The 18389-nt window shown below is 45.9% G+C and overlaps 1 protein-coding gene across 3 annotated transcripts in view; it reads right to left on the bottom strand.

Moving 5' to 3' along the window:
* The window catches only part of LOC115462832 (ubiquitin-associated protein 2-like), a 434768-nt gene that overhangs the window by 295961 nt on the left and 120418 nt on the right, over positions 1 to 18389 (bottom strand). For all 3 annotated transcript variants that reach the window (XM_030192863.1, XM_030192864.1, XM_030192865.1), the window contains one exon: positions 3288 to 3391. In XM_030192863.1, coding sequence (XP_030048723.1) covers positions 3288 to 3391 — 104 coding nt within the window. The remainder of the gene's footprint in view (positions 1 to 3287; positions 3392 to 18389) is intronic.

The following is an 18389-nucleotide window of genomic DNA, read 5'->3' as shown; positions in this document are numbered from 1 at the left end:
AATCAAACAGCTCGATGGTGCCACTTAAAAAAAGGCACAAAAGAAGGAAAAAAGACGCGGCTGCAACGAAAAAGAAAGGAAACTTGAAAAAAAAAGAGAAAAATCTAAAAATTAAGGGAAAAAACTACTAGAAAAAGAATAGAAAAAAAGGATGCGATACACGCGAAAAAGCGATCTCCTGGGCAAAACCGATGAGGAGCAGCGAAAAAACACCACCTTCGCAGTTGCGGAGAAAAAGAAACTGAGGGAAGCGCGTGGGCGTCACGGGGCGGGAAGTCACTTGCGCATGTGCGGTGCGTTGTCCCCGTGCGCACCACGTCGCTTCTAGAACTTTTTAAAGTTTTTTTGTTTTGACTTCCGGTCTCCTGGGCCATCGCGGACGATGACCCATGCGTGATGATGTCCAGCCTGCTTGTCCTCAGGGAAAGAATAGTACAAAGGGAAGAGTCAGACAATCTAGTTTTTCATTCATCCTGGCAGGCTAACAGCACACTGTCTTGCTGATACCTCTGAGGTGAGGGGGGATAGCTTTCTCTGGACCAGAGAGGCATGAAAGTAAGCTGCTCATACCATATTGGATTGTGCTCAAAGCCTAGGCAAAACTAAGGATCAAGTTCTTTTATGTTTCCATTGCCTTATGGGTTGGGCTGAGCTCCTAAAACCAACTAGAAAATGATGGAAAAAATGAAATTTAAATATGGTTTATTTTAGAGAAAAAGAAAGAAGAAAATAAGGAAAAGACAACACCGAAATTGAAAACTTCATCAATGGCTTGGACCCAACCTTTGGAGAATACCCTGCTGACCGAACCTGGTCAAACTTCGCTCTCCTCACTATCGAAGCAGTGACCCAGACGCTAAGGAGGTTCTCCAACACTCACTGTAAACTGAATATCTGTCCCAGCTACCTAATAAAATCCGTCCCTGACAGCTACATAGTAGACCTCACATCCCACCTAAACTACATGCTTCAGTATGGTCTCCTCCCCAAAGAAAATGGCAACATCCTACTCACCCCAATACCAAAAGATACCAAGAAAAAAAACAAACGAAATCACTAACTACTGCCCAGTTGCATCAATCCCACTGGCAGTCAAACTGATGGAAAGCATGGTAACCAAACAACTCACCGATTACTTATACAAATTCTCTATACTACACGAATCACAATCAGGATTTCACCCTCTCCATAGCGCTGAAACAGTAACTAATCACTCTCCTTGCCAAATTCAAACAGGAAATAGCAATAGGTAAAAGCATACTTCTCCTCCAATTTGACATGTCTAGTGCATTCGACATGGTAAACCATAATATACTACTAAGACTACTAGACTACTTCGGGATTGGTGGAAATATACTTAGTTGGATCAAGGGTTTCCTAACCACTAGAACATACCAAGTGAAATCAAACGCAAACATATCATCACCGTGAAAAGCAAATGGCGGTGTAACCCAAGGATCACCACTATCACCAATCCTATTCAACCTAATGATGACCCCCACTTGCTAAGACCCTATCCAGCCAAAGCCTAAACCCATTCATCTATGCAGATGATGTAACTTTATACACCAACGAAATTAAGCTCAGTCTGAACATCATGAACTCATGGGCAAATGCATTCCAACTGAAACTCAATGCAGAAAAAAACACACTGTCTCATCCTCTCATCCCAATATAATGCGGACAACCCCACAAACATAAATACCCCAAATTATACCCTCCCTATCTCAGACAGCCTGAAAATCCTTGGCGTCACAATTGACCGTAACCTCACACTAGAGAGCCAAGTAAAATCGACAACAAAAAAAATGTTACACTCAATGTGAAAACTCAAACGCGTGAAACCATTCTTCCCAAGGGAAACATTTTGCAACCTGGTACAATCAATGGTACTAAGCCATGTAGACTACTGTAATGGAATTTATGCGGGATGCAAAGAACAAATCATAAAGAAACGTCAAACTGCACAAAACACGACAGCCAGGCTTATATTTGGAAAAACACGATTTGAAAGCAATAAACCCCTCCGTGAAAAACTGAACTGACTCCCAATCAAAGAATGCATTGCTTTCAAAATCTGCACCATGGTTCATAAAATCATCTACGGTGAAGCCCCTGGATATATGATAGACCTTATAGACCTACCAACCAGAAACACACCTGTATCATCATTATCATATCAAAATCTCCACTACCCAAGCTGCAAAGGAATCAAATACAAATAAACCTAGTCATCAAGTTTTTCCTACATAAGCACAAAACTGTGGAACACCTTACCAAGAGCCGTGAAGCCAGCGTATGACCACCAAAAACTTCCAGAAATCACTAAAAACCAACCTGTTCAAACAGGCATACCCTAACGGCCCAACTTAATTGCTTGAACTCTGCAACACAACGCAACCAATGCACGTACCGTTCACAACACAACTCTTCCGCTCTACAATTCCTAATGTGTCTCGTCACATGAACCTTATCCTACAACAAAATAACATTGTATTTGTTCATACCGGAGTTGGTGAACGCCCCTCCAGTATTATGTAAGCCACATTGAGCCTGCAAATAGGTGGGAAAATGTGGGATACAAATGTAATAAATAAATAAATATAGTAAAGAGCAGATACAACTCCTAGAAAGTATTAGGAGAGCTTTCTTCTCACAAGTCCATAAACCGCTACTAAACGGACTTGGAAAACTCCAAAATTCCAGGAATAACATGTATAGAATGTTTGTACGTTTGGGAAGCTTGCCAGGTGCCCTTGGCCTGGATTGGCCGCTGTCGTGGACAGGATGCTGGGCTCGATGGACCCTTGGTCTTTTCCCAGTATGGCATTACTTATGTACTTATCTGTTCAGCAAAGTGGAGAAACTGAGCTGAGGAGACACTCAGATGAGGGAACTGCTCATGCTCAAAACGTTAAGCTAAGTTCACGGAAAGCTGTTCGGTCCCATTAACATTCAACTTGTGTGCCATGCCTGACTCAACCCTGCCTGTCAACTGAAAAACAAGTTTATACTTTGGCTATCAGTTAGCCACAGTAAATCTAGTTTTCCAAGTGCTAATCTACCAAATCCTTAGTTTATGTTACAGAAAACAATGAATCACAAAAACTCTTTGGAAACTGTCCTTTAGTATACAGTCTGCAGTACAAGTTACATATCAGCTGGATTTCAAGAGAAATTATTTCAATAAACAGTATTCATGTAATAAGAACAGCTACTACAATGGTCTGTAATGATATGCATATCAGAAAATAACATTTTCCATAGTATTGTATATATATTCCTACCAGTGCCATCGTCTCCATCACTCTGACTTGCCTCCCAAACCTCTGTTTTCAGCCCAAAGCCATCTGTGACAGCAGATTCTGTGTAGTCTGCAGGGTTAAAGGTACTAAAAGTGAAAAATAAGAGACAATGAATGAAAAACTGTAACCAAGAGAAATGTTATTTCACAACCTTAAGACCAAGTTTCTCCACAATTCAAGAGTAGAGAGATGTGGTAGCCGTGTTAGTCCACTTTTAATGGTAAACAATAGAAACAGAATAAAATAAAACAGAGAAAGGAAAATAAGATGATACCTTTTTTTATTGGCCTAACTTAATACATTTTTTGATTAGCTTTCGAAGGTAGCCCTTCTTCGCCAGATCAGAAATAAGGAAATTTTGATAAGTAACAGCATATATAAGTGAAACATCAAAGTATTTCAGTGACAGTCTGAAAGGATGAGGGAGGGGTGGGCTAGGTGAGAAACAGAGAGGGCTGAGAGGATGAGGGACAAGGAGATATGCATGGTGATCAGAGGGTGACAAAGCAGTGAAATTTCATGGTTCATAATGGTTTATAAAGGACAAATATTTAACATAAAAGAATCCTTCACATGCTCATCTTCCAATGTAGTATATGTCATCCAGTGTAAAAAATGTGACGAAGGGTGCGATATTGAAGAAACAAGCCAGATGCTGAAGAAGAGATTTAATTTACATAGACATCATAAGAAAAATGCCAGTGCCAACCAGGATGTTACCTCTGTAGAACAGCACTTTACAAAACCAGAACACTGTACCAATGACTTTATGGTGAGAATACTGAAAGGAAACTTTAAAACAATACAGGAACGCAAGACCTTTGAAGTCAAAATGATTAAATATTTTGACATCCACCAGACAGGACTTAAAGATCTGGGTTTTCTAGTCCATTATAAACCATGAAATTTCACTGCTTTGTCACCCTCTGATCACCATTCATATCTCCCTATCCCTCATCCTCTCAGCCCTCTGTTTCTCACCTAGCCCACCCATCCCTCATCCTTTCAGACTGTCACTGAAATACTTTGTTGTTTTTCTGACTCATCAGCACTGAATACCATTTCTGGCACTGGTATCTCCCCCACACCTTTCTCAGTGAAGATTGAAGCAAAGAAATCATTTAGGGCTCCTTTTACTAAGCGGCACTACCGATTAACGTGCATTGAATGCAAAGAAGCCCATTCAATTCCCACAGGTTTCTTCACATCCAGCGCACGCTAATTGGTAGCACCGCTTTGTGGTAGTGCCACTTTGTAAAAGGAGCCCTTTAGTCTCTCCACTATGGCCATGTCTTCCCCGAGTGCCCATTTTTACCCCTCAGTCATCTATCTAGTGGTCCAACTGATTCTTTTACCAGCTTTTTGCTTCTAGCATACCTAAAAAGGTTTTTTATTATGTGTTTTTGCCTCCAACACAATTTTCTTTTCAAAGTATCTCTTTGCCTTAGTTTATAGTTATAGTTTATTAAGATTTGCTATACCACCAGGACAGGCAAGCAGTATTTGGAGGTTTACAATGCTATAGACAAATTTTAGAGAAGGAAAAGAACTACAAGATATGATAGGAAAGCAATAACTGATTTACACTGGAAAAGAAAGAAGTAGAATAAGGGGAAGGAGCACAATCAAAATAGAAGAGGGAAAGAGAGGGACCGATTGAGGTGAAAAGAATAACAGTAGCTATAAATCACTGCAAATTCAGATAAAAGAAAAAGCATTTGGGAACAACCAGGTCTTCAATTTCGATTAAAATTCCTAAATGAAGATTAAGCACGGATTTCTAGCAGGAAAGAATTCCAGTGAAAAGGGGCAGCAAAAAAAAAGTCGCACAATGGGTGGAATCTAAATGAGCAAGTTTAGGACCTGGTAGGTCTAAGTGATGGTCATTTATTGAACGGAGAAAGCAAACAAGCAAGTATGGAATAATAAGAGATGAGAGATAGTGTAGTAAACCAATCCTATGAGATTTGAAAGTGAGAACCAGCAGTTTGAACAGAATATGCTGATGGATTGGAAGCCAAATGGTATTTTTTGTAGTAGTGGCGAGACAATGGTCAAAACAATGGGTACGACCTTAAAAAAAAAAAAAAAAAAATCAGATGGCAGTGGAGTTCCTAGGTCAGCTGCCACCCAGGGCGGATTGCCGCTGTGCACTCCCTCCCCCCCCCCCCCCGGGTGCATCACCTCCCCTCAACGCATCATCTCTACCCTCCCCCCCCAGCATATTACTCTTACCTCCTGACGATATTGGGTGCAGTCGTGCAGCTAGCGGCTCTACCAGTTCCCTGCCCCAGAACAGGAATTAACATCAGAGGGAGCAGTGAACCAGCAGAGCTGACAGCTGTACGGCTGCATCCTGCACCCCCTTACATGCAACCGAGGTGGACCGCCTCCACCACACTGCCCTCGGTACACCACTGTCGGATGGCCATATTCTTTACGGACTGTAGTTTTTTCATAGAAGCTTGAGTACAACCTAAGTAAACAATATTACAATAGTCCAGCATTGTAATGCAGTAGAATGAGAAGAACGAAAGATTTCAGAACTGAAATAACGAGTCGCACGCAGCTGACGTAGTACAAAGAAACCTGTTTTGCATACTTCAGAGATCTGCATTAAACTTGCCATTCGGTATGATGTTCTATCTTCAGTCGGATCTTTCTTCCATTTTCTAAAGGATGTTCTTTTAGCTCTAGTAGCTTCCTTCACCTCACTTTTTAACCATGTCAGCTGTCATTTGGTCTTCCTTCCACCTTTTTTAAAACATGAATTCCTCCTCCATTTCTAAGAAAATAGGATGCCCTTAGTCACCTTCCTGATATACTTGCTGAATGACAGCTCCTCTGGGGGAAATTTACACTTCTTGTGGTGGGGAAGGGGGAAGGACATGCTGGAAGGCTAGTGGACTACTCCATCAAGATGATCCCTGGCTCTTCCTCAGATGCCCAGGAGCATTCTGATTCCGACACACTCAGCAGGAGTTGTTAGGGGGTTAGTTGTTTGAGGACTCTGCCTCAAACAACTAACCCCCTGGTCAGGCCTAGGAAAACTTCCAAAGGACTGGAGATCGACACCATTGTGGTTGACACCGACTCCAAAGCCTTTCGAGGCCTTGGTATCTGTGTGTCTCCTGTAGGCAGCAAATGAGCTTTGAGGATCAGTTGAACCACTTTTAGCCTTAGCAATGACACCATTGAAACAGCAACTTTGCACTAAGGAAAGAAGCTTTCCATGCATTTCTCAAACTTTCTCATCTTTATTAAAATTTGTTATACCAACTTATAAATAAATTGTCTGACCTTACAGTTTCAAGTTTCTTTATTTCTTGATATACTGCCCAAGGGTACAAACCATCACAGAAGTTTACAATACTACAATATAAGAGGAGAGGTCATAGTGAGAGCTGAACTACAATAAATATAGGAAAGATGATAACACATAAAACAATAAAGATAAAGGAAAAAGAAAAAGAAAAGGAGAAAATGCAGAAAGTTCACAACTAATAGCCAACAGGCCACGTGTTTCATCTGGTAGAACCCACACCAAAAGGCCACCAAGTGACAACTAAAGTCATGCAATAAGCCCATATAGTTGTTTGAAGAAGTGAGTTTTGAGAGCTGCTTTGAAGTCAGAGAAAGGAAGGTTATTCCAGAGAACAGAACCAGAGACAGAAAGCATTGTTTTTTCGAAAGAGAGGAAACAGCACCAGGTGGACGGAGGGTACAATGAAAAGATGTTGGTCCAATGAATGTAAAGCCCAGGAGGGAATAACATACATAGTAGATGATGGCAGAGGTATTGCAACAAAATGGGAGGCTGGCCAGAAATAAGCATTTTATGAATTAAAACCAAAATTTTGTATTGAATGTGTATATGGACAGGAAACCAATATTCCCGTTACAAAAGGGGGGGGGGGGGTCACATGACCATACATCTGGCACCAGTGATCAATTTTAACGAAGTACTCTGCACTATTTGCAGGCAACGCAGATCTTTCTGTCGCAGTCCATTAAACAGAGCGTTGCAAGTCAATATGAGAAAGGACCAGTGTGTGTGTCAAAATACAAAGAGCATTATTCTCTAAGAAGGAACAGAGCTATTTTGACAGTCTATAGAAGCATTTTGAGATTACACAGGAGATATGAATGGAAAAGGTACAGCAAACATCGACTGTGAACCCCAGGACCCTGAAAGAGTCGGAAAGAGAAACAGAGCTGAAGTTGAAGACTTGTATGCTATTAAGTCAATTTGGTGGCCTTTTGTGTGGGTTGATGTAGCTTTTGGCGTTTTGAAATCCCATTGGTTGAGGAAGGTGTTTATGTTTCTGGTATTGGAGTCGGGTTGGTTTTCTAGGAGTAGGTTGCTGTCACCTAGGAGGACGTACTGAAATTTGTGCAATTGTTCGATAGGAAGTCAATGAAATCATCTTGGGCATTTGTCTAGCTTCTGGGGGGAAGGAAGACGAGTATGCAGCATATAGTCCTAGTAGTGTCTTCTGTGATTCTGTATGCCAGGATTTCGAGTGTTGGGGATCCATGGTTGGTTATTGGTTTGACTGTGAAGTTAGCTTCTTTCTTTTTGGTTCTAACATAGTAGATGACGGCAGAAAAACACCTGCACGGTCCATCCAGTCAACAAGGTAAACTCATATGTGTATACCTTACCTTGATTTGTACCTGCCTTATTCAGGGCACAGACCGTACAAGTCTGCCCAGCAGTACTTCCCGCCTCCCAACCATCAGTCCCGCCTCCCATCACTGGCTCTGGACAGACCGTATAAGTCTGCCCTCCGCTATCCTCACCTCCCAACCACCAACCCCTCTTTCACCCACCTGCTCCGCCACCCAATTTCGGCTAAGCTTCTGAGGATCCATTCCTTCTGCACAGAATTCCTTTATGCATATCTCACGCATGTTTGAATTCCGTTACCGTTTTCATCTCCACCACCTCCCGGGGGAGGGCATTCCAAGCATCCACCACCCTCTCTGTGAAAAAATACTTCCTGACATCTTTCCTGAGTCTGCCCCCCTTCAACCTCATTTCATGTCCTCTCGTTCTACCGCCTTCCCATATCCGGAAAAGATTTGTTTGCGGATTAATACCTTTCAAATATTTGAACGTCTGTATCATATCACCCCTGTTCCTCCTTTCCTCCAGAGTATACATGTTCAGGTCAGTAAGTCTCTCTTCATAAGACTTGGAATGCAAATCCCGTACCATTCTCGTAGCTTTTCTTTGCACCGTTTCCATTTTTTTAACATCCTTCGCAAGATACGGACTCCAAAACTGAATACAATACTCCAGGTGGGGCCTCACCAATGACTTATACAGGGGCATCAACACTTCCTTTCTTCTGCTGGTCACACCTCTCTCTATACAGCCTAGCAACCTTCTCGCTACGGCCACCGCCTTGTCACACTGTTTCGTCGCCTTCAGATCCTCAGATACTATCACCCCAAGATCCCTCTCCCCCTCAGTACCTATCAGACTCTCCCCGCCTAACACATAAGTCTGGTGATGTGTGTGATTTTATATCCTTCTGGGCATATGTCTCTGATTGCTGGGTCATCTCTGTAGTGCAGCCATGTTTCCGTTATCACCTAGTTGTTCAGCTTCAATCCAGTCTCTGATGGTTGCCTTGTTTATCTGGCATTTATGTAATCTATTTGAATAAGAGCACAGGTATCTTTTTTCGTTCTGGTACATTGTATGACTCAGTTGATTTGAGTGTTGTGGGCTTTCCGAATTTCGGATCCTTTTGTCTGTTATTCCATTTTGTTGTTCTGCAGTAGGTTGGAATTTTGTACTCCCGATTTATTTTGTGGTCTCTGATTCAGTTTCTCTGGTTGGTGAGTTGCTCTTCTTCTGGCTCGTATTATAATTGGGATTTTGTTCCCTTCGTAAAGGGCAGTGGATTTGTAGCTCGATTGTCCATGGAATTATCAGGAAGTACCAGATCCACATTCTTATATTGGCCACTTTAGCACTGTGGCAGATGCTGGTTGTCACGATTGTCCTTTATTTCTTTTATGGTGCTCTTTGGATGGTTCGGATGGGTGTTTCTGAAGAGAAGTTCTGTGTTAAGTAGGTATAGAGGTGGGAGCTGGGGTTTTTTACATTTTTTTTTTCTTCTTGTCTCGGTGCCTGTGCCTTCGGGTTCCGTGGATCTGGTATAGGCTGTAGTACCAGTTCCTCCCATTTTCTGGCTATTCAAAAGCTCTGTCTTTCATGTTTTCTCTAGTTGATCAGTCCCCGTGTGCCATCTCCCGGCCTAAATAACACTCTAGCATCTCTCCTCGCCTCAGCGCGCAGGGGTCCGGGAACAGTGGTGTGCTGGAGCCAGCTCGCACCGGCTCGCAAGAGCCGCTTGTTAAATTTTGACAGCTCTTGCGAGCCGGTTGTTGTAAGGGGCGAGCCGGCTCCATTGCACGAAGTAAGCATGGCAGGAGGGCGCCATGCTTACCTCCCCTCCTGCTCCCATCCATTTGCAGCGATGTCCTTCTCCCCCTATCCTCCCCTGCCGCTCCCATCCGTCAGTTTCAAATACCTGCCTCGAAGCGCCGCCTTATTTAAAGCCCTGCTGCACGTCTCCAGCTGCCTTTCCTGATTGCTTCTCAGGAGTTCGGTTCGCGCCCTTAGTCCCGCCTTCTGACGTCATTTCCTTTTCCCGTGGCGGGACTAACGGCACGAAGAACCGAACTCCTGAGAAGCAAGCAGGAAAGGCAACTGGAAACGGGCAGCAGGGCTTTAAATAAGGCGGCGCTTCGAGGCAGGTATTTGAAACTAACGGATGGGAGCGGCAGGAGAGGATGGGGGGGGGGCGAAGGACATCGCTACACATGGATGGGAGCGGGAGGGCAGGGGAGGGAGGAGAACTGCTGGGCATGGATGGGCAGAGGGGGGCAGCGGAGAGAATTGCTGGGCATGGATGGGCAGAGGGGGGCAGGGGAGAGAACTGCTGGGCATGGATGGGCAGAGGGGGCAGGGGAGAGAAGAGAATTGCTGGGTATGGATGGATAGAGAGGGGCAGGGGAGAGAGGAGAGTTTCAGGACATGGATGGCGGGGAGAGCAAGAGAAATTCTGGACATGGATGGAGGGGAGGGAAGGGAGAGAGAAGAAATGCTGGACATGGAGGGAAGATAGAGGAAGGAGATTAGATGAGGGAAAAGGAAGTGAGGAGAGAAACTGCACATGGATGGAGAAAATAGGCAGAAGCTGGATCCACTGTACAGTCAAGTATGCGGAGGACCAGAAATGAAGAAGAGAAGAGGAAAGAAAAGAAATAAATGGAAAGGAAGCCCTGGAAACGGAGTCAAGGGAACAGATAGAGAGCAGCAGAATCAGATACTGGACCAGCATGATCAGAGAAAAAGTCACCAGGCAACAAAGGTAGAAAAAAAATTATTTTATTTTCATTATAGTGTTTGGAATATGTCCACTTTGAGAATCAGGTGCTGAACGTTAAAAGTTTATGTTTATTTACTTATTTATGGCATTTTATCCCATATTAAACATGAATTAGATTGGAACCTGGGATCATTTAATTTTTTTTTCCTGGAGAGAGTAATGTGTTGGCTTACCAATCGCTCTTTCAGGACTATCACCGGCCCAATGTGGCTACCAGCAGTAGTCCCGCCCCCAACGTGCACCATTTCCAGTGGAAAAAGAACCCCCCCCCCCTGGAAATGGCTTGCGTGGCGATAACCCAGCGGCAAGGGCTCCCTGTCGCATGGTCATGCAGTAACAGTTCACTTATCGCATGACCATGTATGCCTGGGATGTTTTTACCTGCTGTGGTAAAAAGGCCCCTGGCACATGGGAAAAATGCCCCCCCCCCCCCCCCCCCCCCCGCCCTTCTTCCCACAGCTTGGTAAAAGGACCCCTTAAGTTTGCAGGCAAATATCAAATGACAAAACACAGTACTGCAGAGATAATCACTTAGGAGTTTCAAACTCCCGTCTTTAAGGGCCACAAAACAGTTGAATATTCAGGATATTCATAAAGAACATGTACGAGATAGCTATGCACATCCACTACCTCTTTGCATGCAAAAGCGAATGCTACATACCTGTAGAAGGTATTCTCCGAGGACAGCAGGCTGATTGTTCTCACTGATGGGTTGACGTCCTCGGCAGCCCCCTCCATCGGAAAGTTTACTAGCAAAGGCCTTTGCTAGTCCTCGCGCGCCCATGCGCACTGCGCATGCGCAGCCGTCTTCCCGCCCGAAACCGGCTCGAGCCGGCCAGTCCAGTATGTAGCAAAACAATACACTTCAAGGGAAGACTCAACTCCAAAGGGGAGGCGGGCGGGTTTGTGAGAACAATCATTTCAACCAATCAGGATGACTTTTATTCTCTGCAATAATTGTGCTGCTTTGGTTTCAAGGCCAATCATCTGGAAACTTAAAGCTTGTCCTATCTGCCTTCAGCTATCTACTTTAAAACAAGAGCTATATAAAGTAATGCAAGAATTAGATGCAATTAAAGCAACTTATAGGACTGTGCAGAATCATAACTTCTCACCACTGCCTCAAAGAATAAAACCACAAAGGAACAGATGGCTCACAGTAGGCTCAGGCAGAATTCGTCATGTGACACAGAAGCATCCACCCGCACAAGTGTTGCCACTACAAAATTCTTTTGCTCCACTACAGCACTGTGATGTTCCTGAAACTAAAATTGAAGCAGAAAAAAAAGAAAAAGCAAAGAAGAGGGAACAAAAAGAGGAGAAGGTACCCAAAGACAAAAGACACTCACAAATCACTAAACCCAAAACACATACTAGGAAATGTAGCTGGAAAGCAATGACCACAAATGCTCACAGTCTAAGCAATAAAATTCATGACCTTCAAGCCCTGATGTTGGAGACTGACTTGGACATAGTTGCAGTCACAGAGACATGGCTCCATTGTTCCCATGAATGGGATGTAAACATACCAGGCTATAATCTTTTTAGGAAGGATAGAGAGGGACGTAAAGGTGGAGGAGTAGCTCTGTATGTGAGAGATGATATCGCAGCAACTGAAATGACAGGGAAGTGGGGAAAGGAAGAAGCAATATGGATCACCTTAAAAAGAGAGGATAGAACCTTGGTCCACGTGGGTGTTGTCTATAGACCCCCGACACAATTGGAAGAACTAGATAAAGATCTGATCGCTGATATTCAAAAGTTGGGGAAGAAAAGAGAGGTGCTGCTGTTGGGAGATTTTAATCTGCCGGATGTAGATTGGAAGGTTCCGTCTGCAAAATCGGAAAGAAGTAGACAGATTGTGAATGCCTTCCAAAGTGCTCTGCTCAGACAAATGGTGAACGAACCCACGAGGGAGGGAGCCACGTTGGATCTGGTGCTCACGAATGGGGATAGTGTGTCAAATGTCCGAGTGGCTGCACACCTGGGAAACAGTGACCATCAAACGGTTTGTTTTGATGTAACAGCTCATGTGGATGGCGGCCACTCCAAACTCAAAGTCCTGGATTTCAAGCGAGCTGACTTTAACAAAATGGAAGAATACCTGAGGAAGGAGCTGATGGGCTGGGAGGACATAAGAGAAGTGGAAGGACAGTGGTCCAGGCTAAAAGAAGTAATAAACAGGGCCACAGACCTTTATGTAAGGAGGGTAAATAAAAGCAAGAGAAAAAGGAAACCGATATGGTTTTCAAAGCAAGTGGCTGAGAAAATAAAGGCTAAAGAGTTAGCGTTCCAGAAATACAAAAAATCTCAAGTAGAGGAACACGGGGAGGAATACCGGATGAAACTGAAAGAAGCCAAGAGAGAGGTACGTCTGGCGAAGGCGCAAGCGGAAGAACAAATGGCTAGAAATGTACGGAGGGGAGACAAAAACTTCTTCAGGTATATTAGTGAAAGGAGAAAGACTAAAAAGGGGATTGTGAGACTAAAAGATACAGCAAAACGCTATGTAGAAAATGATGAAGAAAAAGCCAATTTGCTAAATAGATACTTTTGTTCTGTTTTTACTGAAGAAAATCCTGGGGAAGGACCGAGAGGGACTGGCAAAAGTACACCTGAAAACGAAGTGGATAGAGCACCGTTCACGGAAGAGAGTGTATATGAACAACTTGGAAAGCTAAAGGTGGACAAAGCCATGGGGCCGGACGGGATCCACCCCAGAATACTGAGGGAGCTCAGAGAGGTTCTGGCGGGTCCTCTTAAAGATTTGTTTAATAAATCCTTGGAGACGGGAGAGGTTCCGAGGGATTGGAGAATGGCGGAGGTGGTCCCTCTTCACAAAAGTGGGGATAGGGAAGAAGCTGGAAACTACAGGCCAGTAAGCCTCACTTCGGTTATTGGAAAAGTAATGGAAGCCATGCTGAAGGAAAGGATAGTGAATTTCCTGGAAGCCAATAAGTTGCAAGATCCGAGACAACATGGTTTCACCAAAGGGAAGTCGTGCCAAACGAATCTCATTGAATTCTTTGACTGGGTGACGGGAGAATTAAATCAAGGACGTGCTATGGACGTCATCTACTTAGATTTCAGCAAGGCTTTTGACACGGTTCCCCACAGGAGGCTCTTGAATAAACTAGAAGGGCTGAAGATAGGACCCGAAGTGGTGAACTGGATTAGGAACTGGTTGACGGGCAGACGCCAGAGGGTGGTAGTGAATGGAGTTCGCTCGGAGGAGGGAAAGGTGAGTAGTGGAGTGCCTCAGGGATCGGTGCTGGGGCCCATTCTGTTCAATATATTTGTGAGTGACACTGCCGAAGGGTTACAAGGTAAAGTTTGCCTTTTTGCGGATGACACCAAGATTTGCAACAGAGTGGACACCCCGGAGGGAGTGGAAAACATGAAAAAAGATCTGAAGAAGCTGGAACAATGGTCTAACGTTTGGCAATTAAAATTCAATGCGAAGAAATGCAAAGTGATGCACTTAGGGAGTAGAAATCCAAGGGAGGCGTATGTGTTAGGTGGGGAGAGCCTGATAGTCACGGACGGGGAGAGGGATCTTGGGGTGATAGTATCTGAGGACCTAAAGGCTATGAAACAGTGCAACAAGGCGGTGGCCGTAGCGAGAAGGTTGCTAGGCTGTATAGAGAGAGGTGTGACCAGCAGAAAAAAGGAGGTTTTAATGCCCCTGTATAAGACGTTGGTGAGGCCCCACCTGGAGTATTGTGTTCAGTTTTGGAGGCCGTACCTTGCGAAGGATGTTAAAAAAATGGAAGCGGTACAAAGAAAAGCTACAAGGATGGTATGGGAGTTGCGTTCCAAGACGTATGAAGAGAGACTTGCTGACCTGAACATGTATACTCTGGAGGAAAGGAGGAACAGGGGTGATATGATACAGACGTTCAAATATTTGAAAGGTATTAATCCGCAAACGAATCTTTTCCGGAGAGGGGAAGGCGGTAGTACGAGAGGACATGAAATGAGATTGAAGGGGGGCAGACTCAGGAAAGATGTCAGGAAGTATTTCTTCACGGAGAGGGTGGTGAACGCTTGGAATGCCCTCCCGCGGGAGGTGGTGGAGATGAAAACGGTAACGGAATTCAAGCATGCGTGGGACAGGCATAAAGGAATCCTGTGCAGAAGGAATGGATCCAAAGAAGCTTAGCTGAAATTGGGTGGCGGGGGGAAGAGGGGTTGGTGGTTGAGAGGCTAGGATGGGGGAGGGCAGACTTATACGGGGTCTGTGCCGGAGCCGGTGATGGGAGGCAGGACTGGTGGTTGGGAGGCGGGAAATACTGCTGCACAGATTTATATGGTCTGTGCCCTGAAAAAGACAGGTACAAATCAAGGTAAGGTATACACATGAGTTTATCGTGGGCAGACTAGATGGACCGTGCAGGTCTTTTTCTGCCGTCATCTACTATGTTACTATGTTACTATGTTAGCCTGCTGTCCTCGGAGAATACCTTCTACAGGTATGTAGCATTCGCTTTCTCCGAGGACAAGCAGGCTGCTTGTTCTCACTGATGGGGTATCCCTAGCCCCCAGGCTCACTCAAAACAACAACCATGGTCAATTGGGCCTCGCAACGGCGAGGACATAACTGAGATTGACCTAAAAATTTTACCAACTAACTGAGAGTGTAGCCTGGAACAGAACAAACAGGGCCCTCGGGGGGTGGAGTTGGATCCTAAAGCCCAAACAGGTTCTGAAGAACTGACTGCCCGAACCGACTGTCGCGTCGGGTATCCTTCTGCAGGCAGTAATAAGATGTGAATGTGTGGACAGATGACCACGTCGCAGCTTTGCAAATTTCTTCAATGGAGGCTGACTTCAAGTGGGCTACCGACGCAGCCATGGCTCTAACATTATGAGCCGTGACATGACCCTCAAGAGCCAGCCCCGCCTGGGCGTAAGTGAAGGAAATGCAATCTGCTAGCCAATTGGATATGGTGCGTTTCCCTACAGCCACTCCCCTCCTATTGGGATCAAAAGAAACAAACAATTGGGCGGACTGTCTGTGGGGCTGTGTCCGCTCCAGGTAGAAGGCCAATGCTCTCTTGCAGTCCAATGTGTGCAGCTGACGTTCAGCAGGGCAGGAATGAGGACGGGGAAAGAATGTTGGCAAGACAATTGACTGGTTCAGATGGAACTCCGACACGACCTTTGGCAGAAACTTAGGGTGAGTGCGGAGGACTACTCTGTTGTGATGAAATTTGGTGTAAGGGGCCTGGGCTACCAGGGCCTGAAGCTCACTGACTCTACGAGCCGAAGTAACTGCCACCAAGAAAATGACCTTCCAGGTCAAGTACTTCGGATGGCAGGAATTCAGTGGCTCAAAAGGAGGTTTCATCAGCTGGGTGAGAACGACATTGAGATCCCATGACACTGTAGGAGGCTTGACAGGGGGCTTTGACAAAAGCAAACCTCTCATGAAGCGAACAACTAAAGGCTGTCCTGAGATCGGCTTACCTTCCACTTGGTAATGGTATGCACTGATTGCACTAAGGTGAACCCTTACGGAGTTGGTCTTAAGACCAGACTCAGACAAGTGCAGAAGGTATTCAAGCAGGGTCTGTGTAGGACAAGAGCGAGGATCTAGGGCCTTGCTGTCACACCAGACGGCAAACCTCCTCCAATGAAAGAAGTAACTTCTCTTAGTGGAGTCTTTCCTGGAAGCAAGCAAGATGCGGGAGACACCCTCTGGCAGACCCAAAGAGGCAAAGTCTACGCCCTCAACATCCAGGCCGTGAGAGCCAGAGACTGGAGGTTGGGATGCAGAAGAGCCCCTTCGTCCTGCGTGATGAGGGTCGGAAAACACTCCAATCTCCACGGTTCTTCGGAGGATAACTCCAGAAGAAGAGGGAACCAGATCTGACGCGGCCAAAAAGGAGCAATCAGAATCATGGTGCCTCGGTCTTGCTTGAGTTTCAACAAAGTCTTCCCCACCAGAGGGATGGGAGGATAAGCATACAGCAGACCCTCCCCCCAGTCCAGGAGGAAGGCATCCGATGCCAGTCTGCCATGGGCCTGAAGCCTGGAACAGAACTGAGGGACTTTGTGGTTCACTCGAGATGCGAAGAGATCTACCAAGGGGGTGCCCCACACCTGGAAGAGCTGTCGTACCACACGGGAATTGAGCGACCACTCGTGAGGTTGCATAATCCTGCTCAACCTGTCGGCCAGACTGTTGTTTACGCCTGCCAGATATGTGGCTTGGAGCACCATGCCGTGACGGCGAGCCCAGAGCCACATGCTGACGGCTTCCTGACACAGGGGGCGAGATCCGGTGCCCCCCTGCTTGTTGACATAATACATGGCAACCTGGTTGTCTGTCTGAATTTGGATAATTTGATGGGACAGCCGATCTCTGAAAGCCTTCAGAGCGTTCCAGATCGCTCGTAACTCCAGAAGATTGATCTGCAGATCGCGTTCCTGGAGGGACCAACTTCCTTGGGTGTGAAGCCCATCGACATGAGCTCCCCACCCCAGGAGGGACGCATCCGTGGTCAGCACTTTTTGTGGCTGAGGAATTTGGAAGGGACGTCCCAGAGTCAAATTGGAGCAAATCGTCCACCAATACAGGGATTTGAGAAAACTCGTGGACAGGTGGATCACGTCCTCTAGACCCCCAGCGGCCTGATACCACTGGGAGGCTAAGGTCCATTGAGCAGATCTCATGTGAAGGCGGGCCATGGGAGTCACATGAACTGTGGAGGCCATGTGGCCCAGCAATCTCAACATCTGCCGAGCTGTGATCTGCTGGGACGCTCGCACCCGCGAGACGAGGGACAGCAAGTTGTTGGCTCTCGTCTCTGGGAGATAGGCGCGAGCCGTCCGAGAATCCAGCAGAGCTCCTATGAATTTGAGTCTCTGCACTGGGAGAAGATGGGACTTTGGATAATTTATCACAAACCCCAGTAGCTCCAGTAGGCGAATAGTCATCTGCATGGACTGCAGGGCTCCTGCCTCGGATGTGTTCTTCACCAGCCAATCGTCGAGATATGGGAACACGTGCACCCCCAGCCTGCGAAGCGCCGCTGCTACCACAGCTAGGCACTTGGTGAACACCCTGGGCGCAGAGGCGAGCCCAAAGGGTAGCACACAGTACTGGAAGTGGCGTGTGCCCAACTGAAATCGCAGATACTGTCTGTGAGCTGGCAGTATCGGGATGTGTGTGTAGGCATCCTTCAAGTCCAGAGAGCATAGCCAATCGTTTTGCTGAATCATGGGGAGAAGGGTGCCCAGGGAAAGCATCCTGAACTTTTCTTTTTCGAGATATTTGTTCAGGGCCCTTAGGTCTAGGATGGGACGCATCCCCCCTGTTTTCTTTTCCACAAGGAAGTACCTGGAATAGAATCCCAGCCCTTCTTGCCCGGATGGCACGGGCTCGACCGCATTGGCGCTGAGAAGGGCGGAGAGTTCCTCTGCAAGTACCTTCTTGTGCTGGAAGCTGTAAGACTGAGCTCCCGGTGGACAATTTGGAGGTTTTGAGGTCAAATTGAGGGTGTACCCCTGCCGGACTATTTGCAGAACCCACTGATCGGAGGTTATGAGAGGCCACCTTTGGTGAAAAGCTTTCAACCTCCCTCCGACTGGCAGGTCGCCCGGCACGGACACTTGGATGTCGGCTATGCTCTGCTGGAGCCAGTCAAAAGCTCGCCCCTTGCTTTTGCTG

Source organism: Microcaecilia unicolor, chromosome 2, assembly GCF_901765095.1.
Source record: "Microcaecilia unicolor chromosome 2, aMicUni1.1, whole genome shotgun sequence".
Classification (NCBI taxonomy): domain Eukaryota; kingdom Metazoa; phylum Chordata; class Amphibia; order Gymnophiona; family Siphonopidae; genus Microcaecilia; species Microcaecilia unicolor.
This window is presented reverse-complemented; position numbering and strand designations above follow the sequence as displayed.